This window comes from Poromitra crassiceps (genome assembly GCF_964638095.1).
Source record: "Poromitra crassiceps genome assembly, contig: HAP1_SCAFFOLD_583, whole genome shotgun sequence".
In the NCBI taxonomy this organism is placed as follows: Eukaryota; Metazoa; Chordata; class Actinopteri; order Beryciformes; family Melamphaidae; genus Poromitra; species Poromitra crassiceps.
In genome coordinates this window covers 63,813-84,674 of record NW_028151825.1, presented here as the reverse complement: position 1 = coordinate 84,674, position 20,862 = coordinate 63,813, and the positions used below count along the sequence as shown (strand labels likewise).

Below are 20,862 nucleotides of genomic sequence, written 5' to 3'. Positions count from 1 at the left end.
TCAAAATTCCAAAATACACAATCTCCATTGTACAAATTGAAAAAGGTACTTTTGCTGCGAGCTTAAAACCTGATTTAACATCTGACAGAACTGTATGAAGGAACGCTGAGTAAAAACATGTGATAAAAGTGCATTAGAAAATGGTCCTCTTTATACACACTGAATGTACAAAATACTAGGGATCTTCCTGATACTGAGTTGCAGCTCGTGTTGTACAATCTGCATCTCAATTGTCTCCATTCCCCATTGAAAACAGCATATACTCTTAGAAAATGATTGACGGCAGAAAAAAACAACAATTAAAACTAACTAAATACCTTTTTTCCGAAGGATACCATTTAACTTTAGTCCTTGGTTGACAAAATTACACAAACAGAAAAGATATGGAATGATGAACTTCAGCTAATTAATTTTACATCGCATTTGGAAATGAACTAAAGAAAATTTAGGACAGGACTGTCCTAGAACACAGGTTTAACACATTAATTCCTAAATTGTATGGTATTCCCCTTCAAGTAAATACCAAATAAATAAGACTTTAGTTTCTTCATTCTGCAGTTTAAACAAAATCAAAGATATATTTACAAGGAAGAAGCCAAACGTCGAAATGACACGCTTCAAAGAGGTTAGCACATGTGTTTTCAAGTATTCCAGTAATAAAAACAAAATGGAAGTTACACAATTCACTCAAAGAGAAACAAAAATGTTACTATTTTAAATGTTACAAAGCTGCACATTACTCTTATTCTTGATCTTATTATTATGATTTTGGGTTATGTACTTTATCGCCATTGTTGGGCCTGGCAGTGTACCAAAGTGAGAAAAATATGTAATTTTAAGGTCAGTCATTTGTCCTTATTTGGGAATTATGTTGAGTGCTGTCACTTCCATAAAAAATAATTAAATAATGACATCAATCTGATTTAATTTATTCTTATATACGATATATAATGTCATATATCATAACCTATCCAGCATTGCATATTGCTATATATCCAACTAAAATTTGAATTATGTGGTAGAATTTGCATGTTTTTTGTTTCTTTTTTGTTTTGTCTTTTTTTTATTTTTATGAGTAACCTTTTTCCATCAGAGGCTGTTGGGGACATTAATTGCTTTAGACCCAAACTCTAACGTCAGATAGTAGACATATTTAAAATCAAAATTAACTGGTCCTTAACAGAAAATACTGAAGCATCCTCATTAATCGCTGCCCTATGTATCTCTACCCGGCGTTTACAGGGTGATAGATCCCGTCAAAACAGCGATAAGCAAAGAAAGGAAGAGTTGTTCCAAAATATTATAACCACCGTTTGGAAAAAAGTGAAACAAAAATGATCAAATTATGGTTATTTGTATTATAGGCAAGATGCCCTTAGTTGACAAAATAGTACCATAAACTAGATCCTCTATGTTTTAGAGAAACTGAAGGATGAACTTAAGATAATGATATTGCTTTCTGGTTCAAATATCTGGGTCGAGAAAGTGAATGAGAAGCGATTATCCCTCCATACGCAGTGACTTGTCAAGGTACCACTGAGCAAGATACTGGAAGAGCAAAACACACCAAATCACGTGAGGCAGAGCATCTAGCTGTTGCACTGCTCTCTGGGGCTGAAGCTTTCCAACATGTTGCACTACTGGCCACGCCCCAACGAGTGATGTCAGAGCAGGTGTCTGGCCACGCCCCAATCAGTGATGTCAGAGCAGGTGTCTGGCCACGCCCCACTCAGTGATGTCAGAGCAGGTGTTTGGCAACAGCTGTCAAAGGCAAAACACCTGATCTTTGGCCTTTTGTGATTGAGTGTAGCTTTGCTCTTTAACACTGAAGTGCTCCAGTAGAAGATTAATCATATCAAAGGTTTTGAAACATTCCTGTGGCACACTTATCTTTGAAAGCATCAAGTTACCAGAACCTTCAGCTCACAAATAATTAATTCTTCTCCAAAGTGGCATATCGCACTTTAGAAACACTCTCCGTCAATACTGTCATTCAAAACCAAGCATATGCTTTAATTTGTGCACAAAGCCCGTCCGCTCGGTGCACGCACGCACGCACGCACGCACGCACGCACGCACGCACGCACGCACGCACACACACACACACACACACACACACACACACACACACACACACACACACACACACACACCTTTGCAAATAATCTCCATAAAATCTACATTCTGACATGTAGATTTTGTAGCAAGGTGTGGCGTCGTCGGCAGTGTGAACCCGTGTCTCATGTGGAGGCCATCTTTCCGTGGACCCTGAAGCGGTAAACACAGGTGTACTCAACATGACCCCAGTTACTGAGGACCCGCAGCTCGGCCACACGGTACACCACATCACTGGGGTTCTGTGAGAGGGAGGGGGGGGGGGGGGGGGGGGAGTGGAGAGACAAGAGGAGAAGAGAAGAGGTGAGGAGACACAAGACAAGAGAAGAGAAAGAGAAGATGTGAGTCGAATAAAATGGAAGAGAAGAGACAAGAGAGTTTCATCAAAGAGTGAAAATAAGACGAGAACAGAATAGAACAGGAAGAGCGAAAATGAGAGAAGAGGAGAAAAAAGAAGACAGGAGAATAGAATACAATAGCAGTGGAGAGAATGAGAAGAAACAGAAAGAAGAAAAAAGGAGTGATGATGAGAAGATAACAGAAGAAAAGAATGTGTATGTGTATGAGAAAGCAGAAAGTGAAAAAAGGATGAAACTAGTCAGATTGTGTCTTTTTTGGGGGCTTCCAAGTCATTTCACGAGCTTTGCATAAATGTCACACTTTCTACGAACTCGCCCTTGATTAATAGCACAAGAGGCACTTAGGTCAAATCCTGTCTTTTGGTCAAAGTTACAGAGACTCAAACCTAAAGCCTGGAGGCAGTAGCCTGGTAAAGCAGCCGGTCACGTCAACTTACATTTCAATTCCTTCTACCAGACCGTGGCCTCAAGCTTTCACCCAGTGTTTACAGTGGGCGGGTGTACTTGTCTTGAAGGACAACTCCTTCAGCCAATCAGCGTTGGATCGAGTCAAATCCAAATCCACTCGGGAGAACGGCAAAAACATCTTTTCCGCCTAGAAACTTTGCTGTTGCCTACTCCTGTACTCGTTTAATTGTTGTTATTGAGTCTATTTCTGCAATAAGTCCACTTTATGGCTGTTTAAACTAGATGAACGTTGACGTTACTGCTCGAGGCGGACAGGCACGGAGGCAGCCATTACTGTTTTGCTAGCGGCGTTCCTGATTGGCCGGTTACGGTGTCAACTACGAGGCGGGTCGCTGATTGGCTCGTCCGCTTTGCAGTTTGTGCAGAAAGCCCTCCCAGAGTTGAGGCCAGACGGTCTGGTAGAAGGAAATGAAATGTGAGTTGATGTGACCGGCTGGTTTACCAGGCTATGGAGGCAGGACACTGGACTCAAAAAGGGGTCTATTTATAATATCTGTCCCAGCTGAACTCACCGGCAATTTGAACGTCTGTGTCGACTCGCCATCCTGATCGTAGGTGAATTTCCCCAGCAGCGTGCCATCCTCTGTGTCGTTTACCATCCCCTGAGAGACAGAGAGAGAGATAGAGAGAGAGGGAGAGAGAGACAGAGAGACAGAGAGAGGGAGAGAGAGAGGGAGAGACAGAGAGAGAGAGAGAGAGATAGGGAGAGAGAGAGACAGAGAGAGGGAGAGAGAGCCAGAGAGAGGGAGAGAGAAACAGAGAGAGGGAGAGAGAGAGGGAGAGAGAGAAAGAGAGATTACATTAGGGCTGGGCGATTAATCGAATTTTAATCATGATTACGATTTGGGCTTTCCACGATTTGAAAACAAGATAATCGACATAAAACGATTTTGCGGCTCTTGTCACTCTCGTTCTGTCTTGTGTTGTAAATCAAGCGCACCCCTTCCTTTGCAGCGGTGTGCTCGGCCCCTCCCCCAAAGCCCAAAGCACACCGTTTCGTTTCAGCTTGATTTGTCAATGACTGTCATGTGAAGAGCCACGGCACGTTTATCCCCCCCGGCTATTTCCTTCCTTAGGTAGCACAAGAATAAGATGAGAGAAGTCACAGAAAGAGAGCCGCTGGTCGAGAAGAGAGGTAAAACAACGTATGTGGTGTGGAAACACTATGGACCGGTTTCGCCGAGTCAGAGTTGGAACAAACACAGTGTGCAAGATATGCGCGGTCGTGGCTGCACCCCGCACTCTCCTCTTTGTTTAATCACTTGAAATCCACTCACAAAGTGGTCTATGACCAAGCAATAACGCTAAACGAACAAAAAGACAAAGCCCCATTTAGTTACTCCTGCCACCGCAACACAGTCATCGATTCAGGACACTCTTTACAATGCGACCGCATATTCAACAGCTAACGAGCTCACAGATAAACATTAACAATAGCCTATTATGAACCTAAACGTGTTATTGTAAGTCGCTTTGGATAAAAGCATCTGCCAAATGAGTACGGTAATTTAATGTAATGTAAACGAATGTTACTCAATAGGGTTCTCATTTGGTTAGTTTTGATGAAATATGAACACTAATTTGCTGTGGCAACATATGTCCCGACTGTTTTCATTCCACTTAATTAAACAACGGTAAATAAATACCGTTTTCACTGATTGATCACAGATACTGTGTACACGTCATTTTCTGCGACACTATTTTGGCTAGTGTGAGGTTTAAGGACTACTAGTTCAGATGTTTACCAACATATTGAATGTAGATTTAGGGTGTATTCACACCTGTAGGTCGTTTGCTTTGTTTCCGATTCAGGTACTTAATTGATACAATTGTTGCATTTGTGCCTTGGTTTGTGTTCACACAGCCACAAATGAAACGGTCCAAATAGTATTGTCAAACTTCCTGGATTGGCCAGCAGACACTCTGATAGGCTAATAGCCTCTCGGGATGGACAAAATAATTCCCAGAGATTTTCCTATCCACCTTATTTTTGAATGCCCCAGTGTAAAAAATAATTGTGCGTACAAGGTCCGGTTTAACGTGACTCATTGTTGCAGCTTGCCATTTCCTAATGTATTCTACTTGATTTGAAAAGATGGCCACCTACACTCAGTCTCTTGTACCCTGGCTGAAATTAACATAACTTGGTCAATAAGTATGTAACATACAAAATAAAACAACCCGTAATATCTTAATTTTATGTAGAATGCAGAGGACATGTAACTGTTTAGTTAAACTTGCATTCCAGGAATATTGTGCTCTTAAGATGACGTTAGTGGCTCGAGTCTGTTTCGTCCTGAAACCCACGTAGGCAGGGCCGTAGCTAGCTATGAGAACGGGGAGGTCCGGACCTCCCCTAATATTTCAGAGATTTTTTTTATATTTCAGAGATTTTTTATTTTTATTTTTATTTTTATTTTTTTAGCCTTTATTTAACCAGGTTTGTCCCATTGAGATCAAAGATCTCTTTTACAAGAGAGACCTGGCCAAGAAACAGCAGCAACACAAAGTTACAACAAACAAACACATAAACACATACAATTGAAAAACATTAAAATGATCAAATAAAACATTTGCATACAGACAGCCTGTTCTCAAGAGATTTTACCATAGCCTTAAAACCATTTAAGGTTACTAAGCTATTAAGTTTAAGATCAGACTGCAGACTGTTCCATGCGGTGGGTGCAGAGAACCTAAAAGCTTTCTTCCCCAATTCAGTTCGGACTTTGGGAACAGAAAATTGTAGAGTGTCCTGAGAACGAAGATTGTAAAAAAATAAAACAATCTGCATGGAAAACAGGAAAAGCATGAAAAACACGGGATCGCTTTTATTTTGAAACGAAATGCAGGTCAGGCAGGAAGTCATCTGACGCCGCGTCCGCGGTAACTTGATTCTGAGAGAGCAGCAGCATGGTGGTGAGTGATGACTGTCTGTCTGCCTGGCGAGATAATTGAAGGTGAGCGAGCTGCGAGACAGTGAGCGAGTGAACGACAGACAGTGAGTGACACACACTGACAGATTTTTTAGCAACAACCAAGAAAGTAAGTGTCTAGTCTGTTTAAGTAACTTTGTGTGTTGTGTACGGCTTGGGTTGTGTACCTGTGTTTGTAGGTGTCATTTTGATATGAATTTGGCTAAAACAGTTTGTGTTTGTTAGTTACAATTATGTTGACAGGAGAGCTGAGCAGGTGGTGACATGAAAGAGAATATACTGAATAATGACATCACAACAGTATAATCCTAATGTTGATTTAAAATGATATATTACTCTAAATATGGCTTAAAAAGGGGAAGAAAAAAAACTCAATTTGAGACTCAAATCAATCCGCCTCCCCTTGCTGGACCTCCCCTATTTCAGAACCCTGGCTACGGCCCTGCACGTAGGTTGCGCCAGGCATAACCTATGTGCGATTCGAAATAACGCATCCGAGATATAAAACATTATGAATATAGCCACGTTATAAACAACAAACTAACGCTGGTGATCCGTATGGAAACAGTGTTACTCGAAATGGTTAATATTAGCCACAGCAGGCGATTACCCATGAATGCACTGCGCTCTTAAAGCGATATTTATCGACGAGATTTTTGCCAAGCTGGACCTGATTAGTGATTTGCTCCGTTCGCCCAGACGGGTGTCAAGCTGTCAGCAACAAGGCTGGGAGGATCACACCGGAAGAAGCACCCATCATGCAGATCAGGCAAAAATGGCCGGCAAAAATAAGGTGGATATGATTATAAAAATGCGTTTTGTTAGACCTACTTTTTAGGCTATGTCGGGCGTCCGCCGTGCGAGGAGAGAGAGAGAGAGAGAAAGAAAGAAAGAAAGAAAGAGGGAGGGATCGGGAGAGAGAGAGAGAGGGAGAAAGTTCTTTATTTATTTTTTAATGTATGCTATGTAGCCTATGTAATGTATTTATTTAGCCTATTTAGGCTATCGGGAATTTGGAGATAGAAGATCAAAGACCCTCGCAAATTCTGCTATTAGGCTACTATCACGGAGACGAGGATTAGCCGAGACATAGGCTATATGAACACCTGTCCTGTCAGGAATAAAATATTAATAAATAATTTAATAATAACGGACATTTCGAGGAAGACATGCAATCAGTCTGATTGTCTGATTGAACCAGACAATCTTATCACAAAGAAGGCTGGCTCTGATTACCACGATTTGTTTTCATTTATTGAATGGAGACCAGAGAGAGCAAGAGAGAGGGAGAGAGAGGGAGGGAGAGAGGGAGCCAGCAGCACCCGCACACCGCACACAATTTACAGGCAAAATCCGTAGAGATTCAACACATTAACGTTGCTTCCCATGGTCCGAGGTAAGTTGATTGAGTTCAAACTGCTGATGTGATGATCCAAAAATCCCCCAAAGTTTATCGATGCAAGTCACAAGTCGCCAAAACAGGATCTGAAAGATGTTGTTTTTAAACGATAAAAATGTTCGTTCTTCAGGCCATTACGCACAGCGCAGCTGACTACGGCAGCTGGTTTATCCAAAAATGCGCACCGTTTACTGCTGTTGTGGCGGATCGAGGTCGGCTCACGTTCTCACCACAAACGAACTGCACCAGAGTTCGTTTAAAGCGGACCGAGACCACCCTTTCTTGGCGATCTCGGTCCGCTTGTTTTGTCCCGCATCCGAGTGCGATTGCTGTGTTCACACTCCCCCAAACGAACCACACCAAGGGGGAAAATGCTCTCTGTTTCGGAACAACTGCTCCAAACGAGATAGGTGTGAATACACCCTTATAGTTGCAGTTGGTTGTGGCAGTTCACTGCAACATAGTAGGCCTACATATACTGTATATTTATTTTAGTTTTTATTTTATTTCTAAATCTTCGCACTTTTATTATTTATTTTCACTTATTTATTTATTTTCAATTATATCTAAAATCCAAAGACATCCAATGTTAAAAAGAAAAGCCAGTGTCAATGTTCAATAAATTCATGATGTTCTCAATGTCAATGAGTAATCATGTTAAATAATCATGATCTCAATATCAATCAAAATAATCGTGATTATGACTTTTGCCATAATCGAGCAGCCCTATTAGTAAGTCTTGACTATTTAAAATGAGAATTATCATCAACTTTTTTGCCAAGTACAACAAATAGGAAGGAATTTGTTTAGATCAGGGGTGGACAATTATTTTTCCTGGGGGGCCACATAAGAAACCCAGATTGTTGCCGGGGGCCAATCTTTCCACCCATCATGCTGTAACCTCTCATTTTATCACTTGATTAAATGACAGAAAACTCTAGAAGCACACTCACAACACACAAGTGTTTCAAAATAAAAGCCTAGCACACTCACAACACACAAGTGTTTCAAAATAAAAGCCTATTTAGGTCATCTCATTAGATTATTCTAGCATCATAAGTAAAATGGTGTGTAGCTTGTCTTAGACCTCCCGGGGCCAGACAGAACCATCATGAAGGCTGCGTCTGGCCCCCGGGCCGCATAATGGCCGTCTGCTTTAGATGACGTCGGTGTAGAAAACATACATTGACAGCTTAGGAGGACCAGATCATGCTGCCTTGTCTTTTCTGTCAATTTGTTCTCCTGTCAAATTGGATCCTACAAACTTACAATAAACCTGGAGGATTTACGTTACTGTGATCTCAGGTGGACGCTTTTTTTTACTCAAAGGTGAACGGACACAGATATGACGGTTTATAGTCGGACTTTCCATGCCCGCCCCATTCACTTCAATAGAACTGTCCCCAATGCAAAAATCACACTGTGACGTGAGTGATGTCTTTTGCTTCTTTATAGGGTTCCTTGCACTGCAACAGGAAATAGACTTGGCGCAATTTAGAATGTTTATGTCGTCGAGTTGAAACGGTCTCCATAGCAACCATGTAAACAGAAATCAACTTACACACGTGGATCCAAAGAGGAAACGCATGCAAATTAAACAGAGGGCGAGTAGCTCGGACAGCAAAATGCTTGTCGAAAATGTATTTTCAGTATTTTATTAGGTGGGGAACAGGCAAGGTAAGCTAGCTGTGCACTGTCACTTTTCAACTACATACATAGTAAATGAGGACATGGCAGGTGCTGTAATGTGCACTTTGGTGAGGGAAAGAGAAATCAGATTTCTTTTCCCGTTGTGTTTTCTGGAGATGCATTTCATGTATGTAATCCAGCTAAATTAGGGGTGGCCAAACTTTTTTGGTTGTGGCCCGCATACAGAAAAATATAAGGAGTCGCGGGCCAAACAATAATTAAGCGCGGCAAAAAAATTGGACCAGAAAACCCTTGTGCCATCAACAATTGAATTTCTACCTAAATAAATATATGATAGTTTATTGATGCGCTCACCTATTACAATGGGTATTTCTGTATGTTATCAAATTTTCTTTTCCTGTGCCAACAGGTTAAGACAGAGATCATTTAATATAACATTAGTATTAAACATTAATTCTTTTTTTTTTTTTTTTTTTTTAATAAATAGACCATGTCAGGGTGCCCAAGTATAACCCATTTTCAATGGTTTTAAATTGAAAAAACGAAATGGGGGAATCCGTTTTTTGTTTTTCAGTTTCTTTTTCTTAATGTTTTTGTTTTTCCGTTTTTTCCCCCGTTTTCGTTTTCGTTTTTCGTTTTAAACTTTGAAACCGAAAAACGTTTTTAGCAACAAAAAAAAAATTAATTTTTTTTTTTCTAAATTCATGGCGGGCCACTTAAAAACGGGCAGCGGGCCGCAGTTGGCCCACGGACCGTAGTTTGGCCACCCCTGAGCTAAATCATATGTAGACACAAGATGCATGTTAATGTCAGGTGTAACAAGTGAACAACCAAAAGTCTTCAAATACAATAAATGGTGGTGACGTGCTGCAGTTGTGAATCTGGAGCACTCACATAAACCTGGAAGTCTTTGGGCGCCGAGTCGATGCGACCGGTGGGGGCGTTGCAGCGCGGCAAGTGGTCTACGGTGACGTGGGTGATCCTGACGGGGTGAGAGAGGGAGACGACCAGGGTGCCCTGGACACCGTGAAACGCCCAACACTTTCCCGGGAGCAGCACCGGGTAGCCCTGTGAGAGAGGGAGGAGAGAGGAGAGGAGAGGAGAGGAGAGGAGAGGAGGGGAGAGGAGAGGAGAGGAGAGGAGAGGAGAGGAGAGGGAGTGGCTGTTAGCTTCTGACCAAGTTGTAAAGTTATTAACCTAAACATAACCCTAACCCGGAGAGAAAGAGAACAAGGGATGGGAGAAAGAGAGAGGAAATAAAGGAGGAGAGAGGTAATTTGGAGCTAGGAAGGTGGAGATACCAAAAGAGAGGGAGGAGAGATATCTTCAGAGGGGAGAAGCTGTCCAGGCAGAGCTGAAGTGTCACAGCAGCTGTCGTCTAGCTGGTCGTCTTTCCTACGTCTGGTACAACAATGGACAGACAATGAAGGGAGAAACTTCTTCTTCTTATCCAGGCAGCTTTGGTCCTGAAGACAGCTATTCCTGTGCTGTAAAAGGATATGAGGCTTTCCCCTCTCCTTCAGTGTCAGTGTGTGAGTTTACTCCACAGTGTGTCACTGACATAACGCCACCTGGTGCAGCCAGATAAAATACATGATAAAACACATCTTAATCTTACAGTTAATTTATGTTAATTATAATTTCTTCCAGATGGTCCAAAGCTTCCCTCAGTGTTGGTGAGTCCCTCTGGTGAAACAGAGGAGGGCAGTTCAGTGACTCTGACCTGCAGCAGTGATGCCAACCCAGCAGCTACTTACAGCTGGTACAAGAATGGAGATCCAGAGCAGAAAGCTTTGAAATCAGGAGCACAGCTTGACTTGGTTTCCATCCAGTCCTCTGACTCTGGAGAGTATCACTGTGAAGCTGAGAATGAGCTGGGGACAAAGAGGTCTGCCTCCATCTCTGTCAATGTGACATGTGAGTGAAATACAACTAGTGTAAAAGCAACAAACACATTCAATCTGTCAACTTATTTGAACCTTACAAGAAGAATGACGCCTCTCCAAAAGCGTCAGGACAGACCTTCACCATCACTGATGTCACCCCTGAACACAGTGGCATTTACTCCTGTGAGGCCCAAAACAGCAGAGGGCGCCATAACTCCATCGTACAGCTGACTGTCGTGGCAGGTACAGTAAGGTCGTACACACACGCACATACGCACACACACGCGCGCACACACACACACGCACGCACGCACGCACGCACGCACGCACGCACAGCTTATCTTCCTTCTTCTGAGAGAGTTTAATGTCAGAAAAGTTCTTAAATTCTGAGTATAAAAGTCAGCATACTGATGATGTCACTGATGATATTGCACCGATGTACCGGAACAAAACATGTTGGAATCCCCTGACCTAGACCGTTTGACCACAAACTTTTTCTCCAGCTACTATTGTTAGTTTGATCATAGTTTCACTGTTATCGATCTATTACAGATAGTCATGGATTTATGGACAAAATCATGTCAAACAATACAATACAACACAAACAATACAAATACAACACAAACAATACAACACAAACAATACAACACAAACAATACAACACAAACAATACAACACAAACAATACAACACAAACAATACAACACAAACAATACAACACAAACAATACAACACAAACAATACAACACAAACAATACAAATACAACACAAACAATACAAATACAACACAAACAATACAACACAAACAATACAATACAACACAAACAATACAACACAAACAATAGACCATATTTACAGCACGACCATCTCTGTATGACGTCACCCACTGGTTGGGAACGCAACTCATCCAAACCCCTGTCTGAACATGGGAGCAGTAGACCAAAAGTTTGAGTTCTGTCACACCAATTTGGTTTGATCACATCGATAAATGGGCAGATGAATGTGTACAGGATTAAAAAAAGGGCTACAGCAACTGGATCGAGTCTTATATTCACGATATTCAAGGAAGCGCAGCCGATGGTCTAAATTGTAAACTGCAGTACACTCTTGCACCACTGAGCACCGAACCGATACATCTGGCGCTGTGGAGCAGTTGAACCCGAAATGATAGAGTCGAAGAAGGCTGTGTTTGAGGTTAAACTTAGGCACTGACATGTGAATACCTGTGAAACTACGCAATATTTGGGAATACCATGGCATCAAAATCTTGGATAACAATATTGTGTGGGAGGTGGGTACAGTTTCATTGTGATTGATAACGTGTATGTTACGTGGAGCCCGCACCACTGTCATGCCAATCTGGGAACCCATCGGTAAAAATAAAAAAATAAAAAAATCTCTAACCTCTGGGGGCAGCAGCCCCGTTTCAATGTGGTGCAACAGGAACTCAAGAGGCGCAGGCGGTAGCGGAAGAAAATCCCTTTCCGCTCCCTGCAAGCTCTGCCATTGGCTCCAACCGACCGGCTCTGACCATTAATGCATTTCTTTTCCGCTCCCTGCGTGTCGCTCTCAAATGCATCCGTCGCTATGAAACAACAATAACAACTCTAGCTCGTTGCTAGTAGCAAGTAGCAACTTGCTATATGCTGAAAATGGTAGGTTTTGACTACACACCGGTCACGTTCACTTCATTTTAATCGGGTAAAGCGCAGCATGCGTGCGAGTGCTGTTACATCCCTTTTGACGGAGCCTGCCGACATCATCAGCACTCGATGCTGATGATGTCACGATGACTCTGTGAGTGTGAAGGCTTAAAAACATGCACATTCGGCAATTAATCAGGCCTAATTACCTAATTAAAAAATCTGGCTCCGTTAGGTCACCAGCAGGGGGCCGCTCTTTACACTTCCTGAAAGATTCAGCCCGATCGCACGTCAAATGGCATAGCTGTGGCCGAACACAATTCTGCTCACAGACACCTCTCATGCTCACAGTCATTATAAGAAGATTCCCTTCATCTCCTGCTTCTCTCTTTCTGACTTGCTCTCATTCTACCTCCCTCTCTCTCCTCTTCCCAACTCTCCCTCTACCTCTCTCACCCAGGTGAGCCCATCAGATCTCTGGTGTGGGTCGTGTGTGTGAGTGTGGCTGTGGCCGTTTGTGCTGCTGGCTGTCAGTCTGCTGCTGCTCTACAAATGGAAGACAAAGAGGGAACGTGAGTTACCACACACACACACACACACACACAAACACACACACACACACACACACACACACACACACAGATGCACACACACACGCAAACAACCTTTGTGTTGTCTGTGTTCACAGGTTCGAGCACCAGGGGAAACTCTGTAACCATAAACTTGCAGGTGAGTTTTTTTTCCTTTGTATCTATTTTTACTTTTATTGTTGCTTAGGCAACCCATGCTGTCAAACTCTTGTTTTAAACTTTTTGTTTGTTTGTTCTTATCTATTTTTACTTTTTAATAACAAACAAATTCAACAAAATATATGGGCAGTAACTTTGGCTGGATTCTTTCTATGTAAAATTACAGTTCCAATTGAAAAAGTTGCACTATTAGTGTTAGCACTATCTATGCTTTTTTAAATCAGATAATTTTTATAATCTGTTGAATAACAAGAAAGAAAATAATAAATAGTAATTATAGCTGCTGCGCAGCAATGGGTCGTGGCCGGGCACATTGCAAGCCCAAGTCAAGTCTCAAATCTTTTAGCTATAGTCAAATCTGCTGCATGCAATCCAGTCTGCTTAGAACACTGCCATTAGTGACAGGGCTGGGGCAGAAGTAAGGCTGCAGCAGGTTACGTGGATGGCAGTTGAACAGAGAAGCGGAGAGAGAGAGTAGGGACAGTGGAGCTAGTGGGCAGAGAGAGAGAGATAGACTGAAACATGTGATGACATCACAATTGCTCGAGTGACATCACTGATGGCATCACAATTGCTCGAGTGACTGATGACATCACAAATACAACCTAATTGCCCGAGGTAATTAAGGCAATTAAGATGCTCTTTAGGCAGTGCATCAACATTTTGATGCCACAGTGGATCAACATTTTGATGCACTGTGGGCTCAATTTTTGACCAATCGAATATTTGTTTGATACTTTTGTGTAGGACAGTCTAACGATGCAGATGCTGAAGTTTGGTGTCGTTTGAAGAAAAAATATGGGAGGAGTAGGGTTTAATTAGTTTTACAGTTTTTGCAGTTTTGCGGTCTTTAGACTTCATAATTGGCCATAGCTTGCAGTGTACAAAAGTTTCTCCTCATTAGGGCCCTCATTTCGGTGAAAGTTGCAAAGCTGTAGCACGTATGCCTGATTTTTTATGAATTTTCAAAGTTAGAAACTTTAGACGGTTGCTGTAGTGCCACCATTAGGACTATTGGCGCCAAATTTGTGTCAAAGACGTTTGGCATGGGACTGGACCTTTGTGCAAAGTTTGGTTTATTTTCATGCATGGGAAGTCCAACTTCCCGGGAGAAGAAGAATAATACAGGAAAATACAATAAGTGGCCCTGCCGCTTCACTGGCCCGGCCACTAATAACTGTCATTTCAATTAAGTGTTATAATTTTGGAAAATCCTTTAAAATGGACATATAAAGTGTTTACAGTGTGTGCAGAACACATGTAGGAGGAGCCTGGTAAACCATACTGATCACATGACCTCACATTCTGTTTGGTTCTGCGCAGAGCAATTTAGAGAGAGAGTGGCGTCAGCGGAGGACCAAAATGCATGACTCATTAGCCAATGAACAGCCAGGAAGGGGTCTTGCACTACTTTTGAATGCTAAAATAAAGCTGATAATGTACAATTTGATTCTAGAAAAAAAACACTTTCAAAGTACAACACAAACTGTCCATTTTGCTGCAACTCGACAGTGCTGCTTAATCATGGACCTTACTTCCTGGAACTCTAAAAAAGTAAAAAAAGAAAATGGTCCATTGGAGTGAATGGAGATGTTGCGACTCTTCTATATATACGGCTCTGGTTCTGCAGATCAGCCTGACCTCCAGCAGCTCTATAAGTCACTCTGTTGGTCCTTTATTACCTGCAGGGGGCAGCATCTCTATAAGTCACTCTGTTGGTCCTTTATTACCTGTGGCCAGCAGCTCTATAAGTCACTATGTTGGTCATTTAATACCTGCAGGGGGCAGCAGCTCTATAAGTCACTCTGTTGGTCCTTTATTACCTGCAGGGGGCAGCAGCTCTATAAGTCACTCTGTTGGTCCTTTATTACCTGCAGGGGGCAGCAGCTCTATAAGTCACTCTGTTGGTCCTTTATTACCTGCAGGGGGCAGCATCTCTATAAGTCACTCTGTTGGTCCTTTATTACCTGCAGGGGGCAGCATCTCTATAAGTCACTCTGTTGGTCCTTTATTACCTGCAGGGGGCAGCAGCTCTATAAGTCACTCTGTTGGCCCTTTATTACCTGCAGGGGGCAGCAGCTCTATAAGTCACTCTGTTGGTCCTTTATTACCTGCAGGGGGCAGCATCTCTATAAGTCACTCTGTAGGCCCTTTATTACCTGCAGGGGGCAGCTCTATAAGTCACTCTGTTGGTCCAAAAAAATCTGAAATTTGCATATCTGGTCGCAGCTATAATTGCGAATTTGTTTTTTTATATGAAAGTTAAGTTTTCCTGTCTCATCTTGTCTGTCTTCTCTCCATCAGGCAGACTCTGATTCTGAGTATGATGACATCACTGCAGCTCAGACTGACTGATCCTGAGTATGATGACATCGCTGCAGCTCAGACAGGCTCTGATTCCGAGTATGATGACATCGCTGCAGCTCAGACAGGCTCTCATCCTGAGGATGATGACATCACTGCAGGCCTCAGTCCAGCCACCATGGACCAGGACCAAACATGCTCTACTCTCACAGACTAGATGCAGCGATACTCAACCTGAGGCTCTAGAGCCACGGCTCCTTATAGTGCCTCTTTTAAGTACTACTTAAAATAAATAAATAAATAAATAACAATAAAAAATAAATATTTTTTGGTAACACTTTATAATAACTATACACTATAAAGCATTAATAAAGCATTAGTAAATACTTAACTCCCCATGAACTCATCATTTATAAAGCATTATTCATACATTACTAAGCTAACAGATAGTAAGTAAGTCATAAACACAGTTATAAACGTTTGATTCCCGATTAATAACCTAATCTGTAATGTGTTTAATGATTGTATTCTTATCCTTTGTAAATGATAGATTCACAATTTATAGATGAGTATTATATCAATTACAAACCATTTATTTATGAGTTGTTAATGGTTCATAGGATCATTTAGAAAGTGTACAGTAAGTAAAGTAATAATTATCACTTTTCAAACTGAAACCCCCCAATTCTCCTGTTTCCCCAAATCCTAGAAACTTACAGTTGATCCCAAGTGAACCGCCCTATCCGCTAACCCTTAGAGGAGTAACCCTACCCATCTACTGTTTAGGGATAAATAAGTATTACACCTTTGACACTTAAAAACCTATAAAAATACACAAAAATGTCAATTTCACCCACTTCCCGGGGTCATAGAGACTCATGGACGGTTTCGTTGGAAAGCCCATGCTCCCTTTCTGGATAAGCAATGACATTTTCAGAAAGATCCGAGCATCAGTTCCAGAGTTATTCAAGAAATCCTCCTATTGGCTGTTTAGAAGGCTCTGGGAGGCTTAATTTGCATTTCTGTCCCATCATGCAATTCTGACCCTCTTAGAGACACAAAACCCTGAGTGAAACACATCTCTCAGAATCATTCCCTGGCCGTTTGGCCATTCAGACATCTGCCTCCATTGGTCAAGGTCAGCCGAGACCTTCTATCTCATTTATTAAATGCTTTATAAGGCATAGTCCTCACTTTAGATGGGCTCACACAAAATATTTAACTAATGACTAGTAACTACCTTAATTAATCATGAGTTTGAGTATCAATAAGTGTTTATAAACCATCTACTAACACTCAGTAACCATGTCTAAATCATATGTACAAATGTACACATAAATGTACATACATATGAATAGTTGTTTAATCATTTACTTACACTTTCTAACTGATATTATGACCCAGGCCATTAACAACTCCTAACTAAACGGTTTGTAATTGATACAATACATATTTATAAATGGTGAATCTATCATTTACAAAGTATGAGAATACAATCATTAAACACATTAGAGATTAAGTTATTAATCAGGAATAAAATGTTTATAACTGTGTTACTAATGCTTAGTGATGTATGAATAATACTTTATAAATGATGAATTCATGATGAATTAAGTATTTACTAATGCTTTATTAATGCTTTAGCCTATAGTGTATAGTTATAATAAAGTGTTACCAAGAAACGAATATTTTTTAAATGTGTATGTTATAGCCTATATGAACGAAACGACTAATTACAGTAAGCGCACGCTTTGGGACATGGGGATATTCACTGCGTAACTGCGCGACGGCCCTTTAGTGTGTTTCAAATAGATCGTTCCATCAGCATCAATTTTCGTTACGAATCCGAACTGGTTCATCCTCCAATTCTCTCCCTCTCTCTTCCCTCTCTCGTTCTCTCCTCTCTCTCTCTCTCTCTCTCTCTCTCTCTCTCTCTCTCTCTCTCTCTCTCACTCTGTCACTCTGCTTGCACTCAGCAAGAAAGAAGCTGCCGTCACAGACGTGATGGCAGTGACGCTGTGGCTTTTAAGGGGAGTGATCTCACACTTGTGAATACTGTTATGGGCATAAACACGCCTATATGAGGTTTGCGCCGAGATGACGCGAAGTGCAGCGGGCCGACACGCCCACAATTAGGGCTCTGCGCGCTATTCCAGCGCAAAATGGGCGCTAACGCAAAATTACCGCCTTTGCGATGATAGGGCCCGTAGTGTATAATGTTTGATGTTTCTGAATGACTTGATTATAAGTTGTTTGATTTTTACTGTTTGATAATTGTTTTACTCATTATTCACAATTCTGTAGGATTGTAATATCTCGAATGGCCACTTGAGGCAGGACTCAGAAGTCCCGTCGTTCCTGTTAAAATGCCCCACTTTGTAACAGTAATTAAACGTCTTTACAGCCTGGACCGAAACACGGTTTTGGTCTATATAGCTAATTTCACCTTTTCATAACAACTGTGGGGGGGTCATATCTTTTATAACTCACCCGTTTACATTTGATAAGGGTTTAAAGTTATGCATAATTAAGGGTGTGGCCCGGTTGAGTGACAGGCGGCCATAGTGCCAGTCCGGCAGCCTGTGCTGGATAGTGCTTTCTTTAGTTGTCTGACTTCATGTTTGTGGTGTTGCGTCTTTTTGTCAATTTAATCCAAATATTGGACAGTAAATATGCCTTTTTGCGATGTGTTGTAGTAACCGTACCTCAAAGAAAAGTGGTTTCCACTTTTTCCGGTGCTGTTGTCGGTGGTCAGCTATACGTCAGCTAACTGCTAACAGCCAGACGACCATCTGTGCTATGCTAAACTGAGTGTAACATTATTATCCTTTTCACACACACTGAATATACCGAAATGACTTGATCAATGTTGATGTTAATCAGAAAGTGCAACACTCTGTAACGTTAAGGTGTGTTTGACTTAATAGAAATATTAACGTTAATGTCACATTTCAGTTCCAGATGTAGCCTAACCTAGCTGTTAAGAGGTGATACGTTACGGTAACGTTACGTCAATGCCATGACCCATTATCATTAATATTATTATTATCTTTTTTATTATAGTATTACTATAACAGACATTCTGAGATTAACGTTAACATTATTGCAATTCAGAAACTGACTGATTGAAACTGAGAGCTGACATACCGTTAACAGTGTTAACTTAACACAACTTAACAGCTTGACATGGGCTAGTTAATTGTCGGCAGTATTGGTTTTTGAATTCTAACAGGCTCACAGCATATATGATGATTGTGTTTCTGACTTGGACTGTGGTTTGATTCATCAGAACTGTCAAAATCCTTACTGCTGTCGGCTACTGTCCAGTAATAGTGACATCAGGCGACAAGCTGAAATGTTCTTTTTTCTACCAAATCTAGATACATTTCAGACTTGAAAGTAGTGTCCTGTCTGTCTGAGGTGAATGCAAGTGAACTAGTATTTGTCAATCCTGTCCAGACTGTCTTTTAATAAAGTGTGTTGTGTTCTACTTGAATACAATGTCTCTGTTCCCTCATTTATGTTTACAATGACAAATAATCTGTATGGTTTATTGGTTTATTGGTTTATACTGTTGGTATTGCGGAGATACGTCCACTCTGCCTGCATGGGCTACAGGAGAGAGTACAGTTACTGACCAAACACTCTATTTCAGTAATTGCTGTCAGAATATAGAGCCATTTAACACTTATTTGAACACAAAAACATCACTGAATGCAACTTGAAGATGGCAAAAGTTAGCCTATTTGACTTTGGCAACATTGTGCATTTATTGAACTTGAATTTTTTTTATTTGAACTTTGAATATATTTGAACTGAACAGGAGAAATAAATGTAAAAAAAAAAAAAAAAGTAAATGGACTAACTAAAATAAATATATTTTTTATATCAGTTATCTTGTTTTCATAATTGTGGGAAGCCAAAAATTAGATTAATTGTAGTGAGGTCTCCAGACCATAGTTCAAGCAGAAGGCCACTCACGCGTAATCCGATCTCAACGTGGTCAAAAATCCTAGTATGACGTCTGCTATGACGTCAGTTAATCCTCATATATATAGCAAGGGTTCTACGTCACCTCTCTCTCTCTGGCCGATCATAGCAGCAGCAGCCCACGGCAGTCCATCTCCCTTGAAGCCGGCCTCCGAAGCGTTGTTTTGCACCAGATCCGCAGACCGAATCAGCACCCACAAGCCTTCTCTACCCGTGGATATTCCCATTCCTGGCATGTCGAGTTCAGTCATCGGTCCCCTGTCCCGGACCGGCCACGGAGCGTACTTGCCTTCCGAGGTGTCTGACGAAGACGTTGGCGAAGCGACCGGACCACAGGCTGCCAGCATAGCCCCCCGCGCGCCACTGCGACGGCCCCGGTAGGAGAGCAGAAGACGAAGCGCCGCGCCGCGGACGCCCAAGAACGCGTGCGAGCGTGCCGGAGGGAGAGGCCGATCGGCGCGGACGTGCGAGAGGCCGCGGGCGAAGACCAGTAGAGGCAGCCGCCCCGAGAGCCGGGAGCCGCTGGGGAAATGCAGGCCGCGGGGCCACCGCGAGACGCCACGTACTTCCTGGTCGCACTGACCTCCAGGCCGCCGGGCAGATTCACGGTGATTGACGGGAACCGGCTTGGAGAAGCGCTGAAGCCGGAGCGCCGTGGCATCTCGGGCACTCTGGGCAGACCGAAAGGTCCATGGGGCGAACGGTTCATTCCGGCGGCAACAGCTGAAATGTAGTGCAATTTGCTTTCCCTTCCAAATCCAGCGACGTAAAATAATCCATTCACGAAAATAATAAGCACTCCCAGGAATTCATGGACGATAAAAGTTTAACGTTACATGCAGTCAAGCAGAAAGTCGCACTCGGCAGTAAAACTCGCATCCACGTAACGTTAACCCATCGGGTGTCCTGTTCTTTCTGTCACAAAGACTATAATCCACCAGATCACATGACGTTTTTCATCGTCTTTAATCCACCGTCACACTTCAGGACATCCTCTTAATCCAAAACAGAGTGTGAAAAGTAGCTGTCTCTCTCCTTGTCGTGGTGTTTGTGAAACGGAGGTTCACGGTAACCAGAGACCTTTTATCGTAAAGATGCGACAGCACACAGCCAATCCGCCATTTTGGAGACTAAGCTTCTGCCCCAGCAAGGAGCCGTATTTCAGGCCAAAATGGCCACAGCGCTGTTTTCAAAAAGGCACTATATACTCTTGCCTTCTCATTCTCAATTATCTTTGCTGTTACACGCAGCTGAGTTTGTTTATTTTCTACCTCTGGGTCCCCAGTGACCCCATGTGACTGATGGTGACTGATAAATTAAATTAGGAAGCTTCTGTGATGATGACAATGATAATTTCTTAACTTTAG

General features: G+C 42.0%; 1 protein-coding gene across 1 annotated transcript in view; it reads right to left on the bottom strand.

Annotated features, from left to right (window-relative positions):
- Nucleotides 1-2,240: 2,240 nt before the first annotated feature.
- The window catches only part of LOC310771386 (SUN domain-containing protein 2-like), a gene marked incomplete at both ends in the record, with an annotated part of 30,165 nt that continues 11,543 nt past the window's right edge, over nucleotides 2,241-20,862 (bottom strand). Inside the window, 3 exons of the mRNA XM_083664009.1 lie at nucleotides 2,241-2,357; nucleotides 3,455-3,544; nucleotides 9,819-9,992. Coding sequence (XP_083520135.1) covers nucleotides 2,241-2,357; nucleotides 3,455-3,544; nucleotides 9,819-9,992 — 381 coding nt within the window. The remainder of the gene's footprint in view (nucleotides 2,358-3,454; nucleotides 3,545-9,818; nucleotides 9,993-20,862) is intronic.